The sequence below is a fragment of the Gymnodraco acuticeps genome, unplaced genomic scaffold (assembly GCF_902827175.1).
Source record: "Gymnodraco acuticeps unplaced genomic scaffold, fGymAcu1.1, whole genome shotgun sequence".
Lineage (NCBI taxonomy): Eukaryota > Metazoa > Chordata > Actinopteri > Perciformes > Bathydraconidae > Gymnodraco > Gymnodraco acuticeps.
The window spans coordinates 453947-467528 of record NW_022990011.1 but is presented as its reverse complement, the minus strand read 5'-3'; the positions used below and the strand labels follow the sequence as shown (position 1 = coordinate 467528).

Below are 13582 nucleotides of genomic sequence, written 5' to 3'. Positions count from 1 at the left end.
CATAATTCAGCTTCACTACCAGCTGATCGGTTGGAATTTCAATCTGTAATCCAACAGAAACATGCAGACTTGCCTTAAAACTACATTTATGATGCCTCCCGGAGTGTTTGAGTGTCTTGAAATGATCCATTACTTTAATTAAATCTATAAAAGATAAGCAACACAAGCTTCTTTCAATTTTATGAAAGGCCGTCAAGTCATTAACTCATTTAGTCTTGTAACTGACATACTTTTATATCTATAAATTAATCTTGTATTTGGATCCACTGCAAAAGATTGTTTCTTCTTTGTATCTGTGTTCCTTAGCTGGTGCACATTTCTAAACGTGTTTACCATTTGGCCAGAGAAAATAAAACAGAGGATGTGTGTGTGTGTGTGTGTGTGTACGCGTGTGTGTGTGTACGCGTGCGTGTGTCATTTGCTCTACCAGATTCGGCCATATGTGAATGGAGCCCTGTACAGTATCCTGTGTATTCCCTCTGTGAGACAGGAAGCCAAAGAGATGGTGAGATAGCACACATGTCTTCACCTGCTTAGAGGAAACAGACGCAGTTTGTGTTTTTCTCTTTATGTCACCACACAGCCAGTGTTTGGACAGGAAATAACAGGTGTTCAGTCATATGACTCACTCTCTGTACAAAGATACTGGTGAGCGGGTGGCTTGTATCTGTGTCTCAGGTTGAAAATGTTTCTGCAATGACATTTGGAGTCGCAGGAGAGTATGTATGGCTCTAGGTCCATCCTGTCAAGCAAATTTAATATTTAAGCAAATGCCTAAACATCAGTGATCATAAGTACAGGGTTCTTACGGTCATTACAAACCTGGAAAAGTCATGGAAATTCTAAATGCTAATTCCAGGCCCTGGAAGAGTTATGGAAAACAATATTTTTCCCAAAGTTTTGGAAAAGTCATGGAAATGTAACTAAAGTTGCATCAAATATAATTTATATTTTATCTAATCGCCAAAATAGTAATACTATAATGATCATAAATACTGTATCGTATAGTAATGGAACGTAAAATGGCATTTAACTGTCGAGGTATTTTGCTGGTGAGAGATTTTAATTAGTAGCTGTAGAAGCGAGTAAGCCTACTATTTGATTTGTTTTAGATAGGCACAACATGTTTCATATGCAGACCTTATTTTCCTGCTCCATGTTAAAATAAACCATTTTCAGTGGTACCGCTGAGAAAGAGTAATTTATTTGGTCATGGAAAATTAGGTAAAGGTCATTGAAAATAATTTGTGAAAAAGTGTATTAACCCTATAAGTAACACAATTACAAAATGTTATATTCCACTTCAGCACTTTTGACGTCCAGCCAGTTGTTATTACACTGCTTACTGCTAGTAAAGTCGCTGCTATTGATTCTATCAGTACTAGAAATATAGCCCTTGTTTTTGTCTTTCAGGTATAAAGTGATATACTAACACCAGTGCGTTTTGTGTTTCCCTCCCCTGTGCAGAGTGTGGAGGAGATCCTCCGCTGCTACAGCAAAGAGGAGAACCCAGACCTCAACAGACAGATTAAGTTCATCCTTAAACAGCTAAACTCAGGTTAGTGAAGTCATGTTTACTGTTGTAATGATGTACTCTACTACGAATGGTATTTATATTCAAGGATAAAATACCCAACAATGTAATGTAAAATGTTGGTTAGATAGCAGGACATTTAGTGTGTTTTTGAAATGGTAGTGTTTTATAATGTGAATAGCAAGTATCTATTTTTTGAATAGTTGATTAATTGCTTAAATCAAAATCCCTAGTTTGTATTTGTTATCATTGGGTCTATCTATGCCTCCATAGGCACATTTACTGATTATGTTAAATGCTGGTGTTTTTGGCTTTATTCCAACCAGCTGATGATGAGGGGCCAGAATCAGATGATGAAGAAGAGGATGATAATGATGTAAGTCCTCCTCTAAGCCCATGAGACATACCCAACTACGAATGATTTCCCAACTATATGAATGTATTAACAAAAACAGATTAAAAAAATGGAGATGAGAAGAAGCACGACCGGAATGAACACCTCATATTTGACACCTTTCCCACACCTGTAGATAGCAATTTCAGCGTGACACAGATATTGGATGTCATGTGTGTTTAGGGGGGGGGGGGGGGGGTGATGATGATCTTGGTAGATTGGATTATGTGGGAAAGTGGGTTATCAAGATAAGGCATGTGGTCGTAAGTGTTGCCCTTATTCCATTGCCTCTGATCTCAGATGAGGTGTTTCTGTTGCTGCTATCTATTTACCATGGCTATAAGGTTAAACTGATATACTGTATGTTCCCCACTTGTGTGAGTGAGTCCGACAAATGTAGACAACACTGGTCTCTTGTTGGTGCCGTGTGACTTGGTGCCAAGCACTGTATTCGCTTTCAACCTAGCTTGTAGACTCGAATAAATGTTATTGCAAAAAGTACATACAAAAAAGTATAGTCAACCCCACCAAACTAACCTTAGCCGCAGAAATCGAGACACTTCTGTAAACCTGTACATTTGATATATATATATATATATATAATAGAGGTAAATGAAGCCGAAGAACTTGTATATAGACTCGTATTGCACTATTCCACTTTCTTTCTTTTTTTTTCTCACTTTTTTAAAAAACTATATAATATACTTTAATATTGTTTTAATATTGTCTGCTTATCTGTATTATTGTGTTGCATTGTTGGAGAAGCCTGTGACCTAAGATTTTCAACGACATAATTACTCTGTAGCTATGTTAGTTTGACAATAAAGAACCTTGAACCAATTGAGGTGATGTCAGCTGTTCATAAATTGATTGAATGCTGATTGTTACAAAATCCACATTACTGACACTGCATGCTGTTATTGTGTTCTGACAGGAAGATCTAATGGAGACAGAACTTGAAATAGAGGAAGTTCTCCAGCCACAGCCAAGGGAACTGTCTGGAGAGAGTCTGCTCACCACTGAGTACCTCGGAGTAAGAGCAAAACACACACAACACACTCACTACACTCCTCAACAACATGCTGTTAGATTAGCAGACACCTAAACTACTCACAATTACTCCGCTAGTGTCTTAATTAATTTGATAAGCCAGCTGAAGGTTATGAATTAACTTTGGAGCTTCCAGCTAGTGCAAGAGCTAAAGGTACAATACCATAAGGGGAGCTGGTAGTGTTAACTGCCTTGTGTGCACGCATTAAACAATGAAGGAGACAAGCGGATCCTCACTTTTAAGGAAGCTGTCTCAAATATAAGTGTCTAAAAACCTGATAACTACAAACACAGACAGCACATCCCCTAAAAGAGCTTTAAGGTGGGTGTCATCATCATGTTCATTTGTCCTGAATAAGCAACTGACCCCTCATGGACCCCTCATAAGTCCTCGAGATGTCAAAAAAGGTGTAAACTTGCTTTTATACATTAATGTCAATGGCTCACAATGTCCCTGTGTCAGACCAGTATTGTGTAGTTCTCATTCATAACACTCCGTTCGATGTCTCACTATGGGATGCGCCTCATCGCGGAGCAAACAGAAGCATCAATCTCATTACGCCAATCCTGATTGGCTGGTGATCTTAATAATAATAATAATAAATGATATTTATATAGCGCCTTTCAAGGGACCCAAGGTCGCTGTACATGGTGGACAAAAGAAACAAACAGACAATCAACGGGCAAACCAAAGAAATAAATAAAGGAAGCCAGGGGACCAGAAAAGGGCTAGGGCCCGAAGGCCAGGGTGAACAGGTGTGTTTTTAGTGATGATTTGAAGATGTCCAGGGAGGCAGCATTACGGATCTCGGCAGGAAGTGCATTCCAGAGGGTGGGGGCTGCAACACTGTCCTGTCACCAACAGTTCGGAGGCGAGAGCGGGGGATGGAGAGCAGGCCCGTGTCTGAGGACCGCAGACTCCGAGAAGGGGTGTAGGGATGGAGGAGGTCCGATAAGTACTGGGGGGCGAGGGTATGGAGGGACTTGTACGTGAGGATGAGTGTTTTGTATTGAATCCGGGACTTGACCAGCAGCCAATGTAGGTGGATGAGGGTGGGGGTGATATGGTGCCATGGCTTGGTGTGGGTGAGAAGCCTGGCAGCGTCAGGGAATCCACCCCCTATAAGTAGCTTGCGCTACGTCGCATGCGTCATTCAAACACCTCTTCTCGCTTCAGAGCACATCTCGATGGTAGCCGGGCTAGCTTAACAGTCCACAGACTGAACCCAAAGCTAACTTTCGGTCGACGGGCGCTCGCCGGCTAGACTGTTAATGCTAACACACCAGTTAGTATTACAATCGACCTCGCCGTTTCTTTCCTCGGAAATTAAGGTAAGGTTTTGATTTTTTCAAGCTAGCAACAGGTGTGTTGCTAGCTTGCTTTCCCTCACTACCGACACCACGGTAGCGAGGCTACGTACCTGTTACGAGCGGGTCCTCTCCACGCCACGCGGCGAACAAGATGGACGCCTCTCTCCCTCACACCAGAGGAGTCAGGGACTCGGAGGCTCGGCTCTGCAGCTGCGGATTGAAAATATCAGGCACAGACTCACACCAGGTCTGCTCGTCCTGCCTCGGGCTGGAACACGCCCAGGAGGCTATTGACAACCCCGGCTCGTGCGGGCATTGTGCCCGCTTCACCGTAAAGAGCCTCCGCCGACGGTTAGCACGCCAAGCTAGCTTGTCGGGACAGGACCCCCTCATGTCCGCTGATTTTCCGGCTGGCAATCAAGACGCGGGGGCGTCCGCCGCAGAGATTGAGCCCCGCACTGTGTCGGTCTGGGGCTCATCAACAGCGTCAGCTGCGGAACCGGAGTCCTGCGCCGTGTCAGGCTGGGACCCGGTGGCGGCAAGAGACGCGAGAACGGAGCCCCACGCTTTACCAAGCTGGGGCTCCCGGCTGGACCTCACCATGGTTTCGCCCGCGGAGGATATCCTGGAATTGGATTATATGGAGGACGAAGAGGGTGCCTCTGAGTTCCTCCTGTCTGATTCGGATGAGCAAGAAGACGATATCTTCGTGTCATCGGCTCAGGCTGCAAAGCCGGGAGCGATGGCTGCTCTCCCGGGCGATAGCACACCAGCTTCGCCCTGTCTGAGCATGGACCTGCAGGCCGTGTGTCAGCGTGCCGCGTCCAGACTAGACATCCCGTGGCCCGAAATGGCCAAGGAGACCTCCAGGTCCCGTTACTCGTGGTCTGGCTACATCCTGGGCTTTGTTCAAGGGTGTTTCCATCCAAGACATTTGTGCAGCAGCGAGCTGGTCCTCGCCGCTCACTTTTGTCCGCTTTTACAGGCTAGACGTCTCTGCTCCAAGTGTGGCCCGAGCAGTGCTGGGCACCTTGTTGAGTCAGAGCTCTACCTGTTACGTTCTGGTTGGTTTGGTGAATTTCGAGATAAGCTCGTCTGGCAATACGGGAGCTACAATATCCCATAGTGAGACATCGAACGGAGTGTTATGAATGAGAACTATAGGTTACTTACGTAACCCCAGTTCTCAGAGTAACATGTAGTGAGATGTCTCACCAGACGGCCCTCCTTGCTATGGTGAAGCGAGAAGAGGTGCTTATTTTGAATGACGCATGCGACGTAGCGCAAGCTACTTATAGGGGGTGGATTCCCTGACGCTGACGTCAAGATCACCAGCCAATCAGGATTGGCGTAATGAGATTGATGCTTCTGTTTGCTCCGCGATGAGGCGCATCCCATAGTGAGACATCTCACTACATGTTACTCTGAGAACTGGGGTTATGTAAGTAACCTATAGTTATCCTAATAACCCATTACAGTGCAACTACCTTTTTAAAAGAGTGGTAACGACTGTCCAAGAGTTTTGTTTTATCTGTTTTATGTCCTATATCTATTCATGTTACACTGTTGAAGGAGCCTGTGACTGAAGTTTTTCATTGCCATATCTACACTGTACAGGGTTCGTACGGTCATTGAAAACCTGGAAAAGTCATGGAAATTCAAAATGAAAATTCCAGGCCCTGGAAAAGTTATGGAAAACAATATTTTTCCCAAAGTTTTGGAAAAGTCATGGAAATGTAACTAAAGTTGCGTCAAATATAATTTACATTTTATCTAATCGCTGAAATAATCTGCGGTCGCGAGCTGTTATGTGCCATCATGACGCGCATGGTGTTATTTTTTAATATATGAAGCGCGAGCTGTGTGCTCGAGTCTTCCTGCCTGTCGGGCTGGCTGATCTCTGCTGCTCCGGGATGAGGGTCAGCTACATTATCTACGGCAGTGGTTCTCAAATGGGGGTACGCGGACGCCTAGGGGTACGTTGGAGTACTGCAGGGGGTACGTGAGATTTATTTATGTTAATGAATAAAATATAAACAAATATTTAAACAAACTACTAATAGAAGATTAACTACTTTATTCAAAGGTTTACAGTAATTCTGGATAATAAAATGGGAACAATAAACGGGGTGCTCTCTTTTCCTCTCCCTCTCCTCACAGCCCGTCAGTCTCGTGCAGCTCGCCAGGGTCGGCGTCATGGGGGGTCATTCGCGGGCCATGCCCCCCCAAATGAGTCACTGTGCCCCCCCAAAGCAGGGTGGGCAAGCCTTGCCACTTTGCCGTTTTTTTTTTTTTTTAATCATATCAGTGAAAACGTTTCCACTAAAGGTTTTTTGTGTGAAATACATCAGAAATAAAGAATACAAATATAAAACACAGCCTGAGGTGTGCTCACTGCTGCTCTCTGATTGGTGTGTTGCTTGACCAATGACCCCCGACCTTTGTTTTGTTATCATTACGTGGCTGTGTGTTTAGATGAAAGCCCAGTGGCGATCTGTTCATCTGTTACACTGATTATACAGTAAAGCCATCGAAAATAATATGATATAGTAGGCCTACAGTACAAGTAGCCTACTTCTGGGTCTCTGTGTTTCATTCAAGCTCGGCTCTGTGTGTGTGTGGCACGAGCGTATTTTGTGAGTGCGCGAGTGGTAACGTGGAATGTTGTTGTTAGCATCTGGTTATCTAGCTATGCTAACGGATATAAAGAGCTGTTTCTACACCAAGGTGGAGGAGAGTCCTCTCCTGTCAGACTGAGAGGATCGTATAACCTCAGCTCAGTGAGGTAAGGACTCTCAGTGTTTAGATAGTTAACTTTAGTGTAGGTTATCTCAGTGGGTCTCAAACGCGGTTTGCTCACCATTTATGTAAACAAGTATTTGCGAGGAATACCTTTATATGATCATTATAGTTATTAAAGAATAAGAGAATAAATGAAAAACGGGTATGAAATACTATAGGACAGTAACACAAGAATACAGTTTAAAAGGGGAGTGATTAGTAAAATATCCATAAAGAAAAAGTACATTTGTGTACAGTTCTGTTTCATATGGATGCTTAGAGATGTAGGCTATCCATAGATCTCTTCATTTTGCTCTCAAAGTGCACCAGATTGATGCATTTAACTTCAATATTTTAAAAATAATCTTCCCGGGGGAGCATGCCCCCAGACCCTCCTAGAGGACGTTAGGTCCACCCCCACCTAAAACATGTTCACATGGATAGGATAATAAATACATTTGCACACTTTTTATATGGTGGCCTATGTCCTTATATGTTTCTGTTTTGGTGGTCGTGCCACAACCGTGCATGTATGCACAAGTCATAGGCGCGCTATAAAATAGCACTACACCCCTGCAATGTGTGTGAAAGACACTTTACAGCATGTTTTTTTTAATTGAAGTTGCGTTGGTGTTTGTGTGTTGGTTGTTGACGGCAGTGTGTGCCCCCCCTTGGTAAATGCTTTCCCCCCCATTCGATTTGTTCTGGAGCCGACCCTGCAGCTCGCTGAACCTGTAATAAGTGACCCGACAGTAAAGAATAAATATATGTATAACTAGTTTAGCTAGTTCCAGAGTAGATAAACTAGCTAAGTGTGTTAGGTCTAACCAGGGCCGCCCCTGGCCAACTTGGGGCCCCAAGCGACATTGTGAGATGAGGCCCCCCCCCCCCCAACCGACAGGAGTGAAACACATTTTTTTGGAAACAAAGTAGGCTACTTTGCAAATATAATTCCTGTTTATTATTAGTATCAACACAGTTACTTTTGTATACAGTGAGGTAAATGGTAAATGTGCATGTACGTCTGCATTTCCTGCCAAATACTAGCCTCAAAAAGATTAAAATATAATGAATGCAAATAAACTACTTCTACTAATAATAATAATCATAATCATAATCAATTCAATAATATAAATACTATATTATTTTATTATAATTTAGTTGTAATATAGTCCAGACAAAACATGCTTATGACATGCTCAAAAACTGATATTTCTTAAATCTGTATTCAAATGTAGTTCCCTCTGTCAGCAATGTATCAACAACTACACACACATTTCTATCAGTATTTCTCTGTGTTGTGGTTGACATGATGATGACTGTTAGGAGTTAAGGGGAGAGGCTGAGCATCACCATGAAATGTGCAAATTGACATAAAAATGAATAAAAGGGGGAAAATGCTCCACGTTTTTAAGCTGTAAACTTGAACTGTTATGTAAGCCAACTAGACAGACAGTGTATCACTCTTCCTCCTGTACATTAGCAGATAAAAAGGCATAACTTACTTGAATGAATGTTAAATAAAGAATGCTGGAAATAACTGCATCTCCATTAGCCAATATGCTATGCAGAGACTGCCTTCTGCATGTCGTGAATTGCAGCTGATGTTTTAATATGGCAATTGGCAATTTGACTTATACAACATTCGCAAGTTGTACATTTGACTCATACAATAGCCCACCTTCGGGTGATGCTCTAGTTTCTTCATGTATTGTTTTTTTCCCCTCTTGCTTGTGCCGGACTGAAACTGTCTTTTCACCGACATCTCTTCACCTGCACTAGTGGCCGTATCAAAGCCGTGATTGGTCAGATCTCGATTCATTGCAACGGTGTCGGGTTACAGACGTGCTTCCCTTCTCACCTCTCACTCTCACTCTCGCGGGGGGTGCGCGGAGAACTGAGCGGAGAACTGCGCACAGCAGCTGAGGCCCTCTGGGCGGGGCCCCCTGCGCAAGGCGGGGCCCCATGCAGCCTGCGTGATTGGCCTGTAGGGAGGGGCGGCCCTGGGTCTAACTCTCAGTGTATTTTGCTTTGCTCACCGGTCCGTCACAGCGGACGGAGCTGTGATCATGCAGAGCTGCGTGTTCTCCGTCAGCAGCAGCTGATCTGATCTCTGATCCCTCTCTTGCGTCCGGTTAGACTTCTCTCGCGTTTATGTCCAAATCTTTCAGATCTAGCTAGTTCTAGCTAATGATATGACTGCCTGCTTATCAAAGGACCTAAACAATAAGCGTTGCTTGGCAACGGCGTGTGGCCGCAAAGTATAGCGCAGCATTATGCATATGTTTATATGAGGGGTCAAAATCCCATGCTCATAAAATGCTCATATATATTTTTCTCTTCATTCCCCACGCACCAAAATAAATAAATATACCAATTTTAGGAAAAGTAACGAAGTTTGAGCAATGTGGGTTTTGTATTAACAGAGTTACACATATTTCAAAGCACAAAGTGTAATAGCTGCAGTTTGCCTCCCTGTCAGAATGACAAAGATCCTCAGTGAAGCACAAGCCCATGTTTCTCACTACATTGTAAGTACAACTTATTAAAAAGATCAGTTCAAAGCAATTAATGTCGTCTTAGTGTTATTGCATGATGTTAAAATTGGTTTGCCATGAATTTTGTGATGGATTGTAAACATTTGAAATGTAGCATTTAAGTGTTTCTCAGTTACAATGTTGTTGTTTTAATGAATCAGACACTGATGGTGCAGCGCTGTACTGTACCTCTTTATATAGGCTTTTTTCCCCTAACAAATAGTTTTTGCGCTGATCATGGGGTACTTAGCTGAATTTTTTTTTCAAAGGGGGTACATTATTGAAAAAAGTTTGAGAACCACTGATCTACGGTGTGTTGTTAACTGTGGCACAGACTGAGCCGCTGGTGAACAGCTGTTAGAACGGGCCGTTCAGGTGTTCAGAGCTGAGCGGCAGAGCGTGATGTGAACTGAAAAGTTTTTCTGTCGCAATGCTATGGTCGCAATATTATTTAAGGAATCGTTGAGCTAGCTAGCTAGCATACATTGTCACTATCTGCTAACGTTAGCTTTAGCCTTCGTTTTCTAATAGTTTTCATAGGCTATAAACAGAGGTGGTATAAGTATAGATTTTGTACTAGAGTAAAAGTACTCAGATCTTGTACTTTAGTAGAAGTAGGCTACTCAGATCTTGTACTTAATAAAAGTAGAAGTACTCAGATCTTGTACTTTAGTAGAAGTACTCAGATATTGTACTTGAGTAAAAGTAGAAGTACTCAGATGTTGTACTTGAGTACAAGTAGAAGTACTCAGATCTTGTACTTGAGTAAAAGTAAAATTACTCAGATATTGTACTTGAGTAAAATGAAATACATGTAGTGGAGTAAAAGTACACCTTTTACCTCTGAATTGTAGAGGAGTAGAAGAACATAGTAGCAAAACATTGAAATACTTAATAAAGTACAAGTATCTCAAAATTGTACCCACGTATAGCATTTGTTGAGTTTATGAACTTAGTTACTTTACACCGCTGGCTATAAAGATAGAAAGACTAAGCCTTGCACAAAGGCATGAAAATACATTTTCAAAATGCTCAACAGTGCTGCCAAAATTATAAACTGACTGCTACACAATTAAAATAAATGCTTTTATATATTTCTATTAGATGTGACTCTTTGGCGTTTCTGTTATTATTGACACTGCTGCTTTAGTTGTTCTGATTGCTAAAATCCTCTGTTATTCCTCATTTTAAAGCCGATATTCCGTGGGGTCGGGGGTCGGATCCTTGTCACCTTTTTCATACCTGATGAGTTTGCATCCCTGACTACAGTTGCTTTAGCGTGTAGAAGCTAGTAAGCCTACTATTTGATTTGTTTTAGATAGGCACAACATGTTTCATATGCAGACCTTATTTTCCTGTTCCATGTTAAAATAAAACATTTTCAGTGGTAATTTTGTTTTGGTCATTAGGTAAAGGTCATTGAGAAGTCATGGAAAATCATTGGTGAAAAAGTGTATGAACCCTGACTGTAGCTAATGTGCACATGACAATAAAGCCTTGAATCTTGAAACTGGAATCTTGAAAAATATGTTTCTCTGGACGCATTCTGGTTTATGTATCTTCATGACATCAACTCTACAGACTGCTATCTGCTATATATATAAAGAGGGCAATATATTCACAGATTAACAGAGATATAACAACTTTACATAATATTGTGTGTGTGTGTGTGTGTGTGTGTGTGTGTGTGTGTGTGTGTGTGTGTGTGTGTGTGTGTGTGTGTGTGTGTGTGTGTGTGTGTGTGTGTGTGTGTGTGTGTGTGTGTGTGTGTGTGTGTGTGTGTGTGTGTGTGTGTGTGTGTGGTGTGTGTGTGTGTGTGTGTGTGTGTGTGTGTGTGTGTGTGTGGTGTGTGTGTAGATCATGACCAACATGGCGAAAGTGAAGAGGAAGTCGACCCCTGTGCTGCCAGCAAGTGGTGATGAACCCCTGCAACGGCCAGTCACCCCTAGCTCTCATCGTAACGTCAATGCAATGTAAGTGAAATGAAAACACAGACAATGTCAGACAGTCCTAATTGCAGTTCATTCTAAAGCTGACATGCTAATTGATGGTGTCTGTGACTGTCATGGTGACACATAGTGAGCAGGATAAGGTTGGGTCTCTTGCTCCAGGGTAATCCGTGTATCTACCGTCCAATTGTTTATCTTTATTAAACACGTAAACGGAAGAGCGTCTGAGAGGCCTTTTTGCTTTTTACCTTACTAAATGGTCTAATGGTCCTTGGAGCGAGGAGCGGGGCGAAACTCACGGAAGTGATTTCAAACAAAAGCGGTGATAATATTATAAACAAAGGGAAACAAGGTGAATTTAGCGAAAACAACGAAAACGGCCAAGACACAGATTGAGCCCAGAAAATGGATGTTATTAAGGGCTGTAAATATAATAAGCCTTAGTCTAAAATGGACAACATTGTTAGGAGATTTAAACTATACTGCGATTCTGCACTGCGGTCACTCAGCCGCCTCTCGAGTTTGTTGTTTCAAATCAGCTGCTCTTCATTCCTGCTATATTTGACGAGTGATACAAATATGTTTTACCACAAGTTCTTAAGGAAACTGACTCTGTTGGACTCGGTACTAGTTTGACTTCTACCAGAAATAAAATGAAGTACTTTTACTGTGTACTTTGTGAGTAATTCTCTATCTCAGTCCCCTCCATAGTACATAATGCATGTTTTTCTGCTATCTTTGATGAATGATAAAAATAAAATGTTACCATTAGTTCTTAATGAAATTGATACTGTTTGACTTTGTATTAGTTAGCCTACTACTAACAATACATTGAAGTACTTTTACTGTGTATTTATAGAGAAATACTCTGTCAAAGTCCCCTGCTGAGAACAAAATCAAGCCACTTCTGCTAAGTTTGATGAGGGAATTATTTTTTGTTTCCATTAGTTCTTTGTGAGATTGATCCTGTTGGACTCAGTACTAGTGAAACTACCCCCACAAGTACTATGAAGTACTTACTGTGTACTTTTCCAGTACTCCTCTGTCAATGTCCCCTCCTGAGAACAAGAATGCATGTTTCTCTGCTATTTTGAATAAGCGTTAAAAAAAACCTTTCTTCATGAGACTGAAATTGTTGGACAGAGTATTTTAAGAGGATATGGTGGACATGATATCAGCAATACTTCCAGTCAGTACTCCGGCAGCAGCATTTTTACCCCTTGGAAAGTCTTTAGAGTCTGGCCTGGATAGCTGGTCTATCCTTCAGCACACTGACACACTCTGTCACTCTTGTTGGCCTCTTATGAAGCTGCTGTCTTAATATGATTATTTCTCTGCTCCAGTTCATTTCTCGCAGATTCTTCCATCAGTCCCAGTCATTGCATGTCAGTCAATAATAGAGCTTCGAAAAATGTGTCCAATTCAACTAAATGTTTTTTTGTGAGTGAAGGCCAGAGCTAAATTATAGATTGTTTGATTGTGTAATTACAAGGTGAGAGAAAATAAATCCACATCCTCCTATGAAACCTATTTTATTTCCTTTTCCATGTTATACTTATACTTACTTGCCTTAGAACATTTGCATGTTGAACTACATGATATCTTCCCCAGCCTCAAGGAAATACAATAAAATAAATGGATTCATAATTTTTTTAAATGTATACATTAATAATGTTGTGTGCAAACATTTCAAATTTAAATATAAAATGAAAAATAAGTTTACTTTTTAAATGATTTCTCACAAAAACCTTTCTAAATTATAGTAAATCATTAAAAAAGGTTTAGTGAATATACGTTTTTCTGCCTAAAGTAGTTGAAATTGAACGTAAACTATATCAAACACCACATGCATGGCAGTTAACCCATTTTTGCCCGCTATTTAAATTGACTTTGGTTGAAGTTAATAAAAATATTGATGGTTTGTTTAAATAACTAGTGACATTTTAATAAATATTGCAAAAAAGGGCTCCAATAAAGACATATATAACCTGGCCGGCTTAACCAGTGTGTAATTCTTCAAGCACCA

The 13582-nt window shown here is 41.5% G+C and overlaps 1 protein-coding gene across 8 annotated transcripts in view; it reads left to right on the top strand.

Moving 5' to 3' along the window:
• Window positions 1-13582, top strand: part of LOC117544273 (lisH domain-containing protein ARMC9) — a 48116-nt gene that overhangs the window by 10599 nt on the left and 23935 nt on the right. For all 8 annotated transcript variants that reach the window (XR_004568667.1, XR_004568666.1, XR_004568669.1 and 5 more), the window contains 5 exons: window positions 431-505; window positions 1468-1558; window positions 1861-1910; window positions 2863-2961; window positions 11465-11580. Coding sequence is in view for 4 of the 8 variants with exons in the window: in XM_034213187.1 (XP_034069078.1) it covers window positions 431-505; window positions 1468-1558; window positions 1861-1910; window positions 2863-2961; window positions 11465-11580 (431 nt within the window). In the remaining 4 variants the exon portion in view is untranslated. The remainder of the gene's footprint in view (window positions 1-430; window positions 506-1467; window positions 1559-1860; window positions 1911-2862; window positions 2962-11464; window positions 11581-13582) is intronic.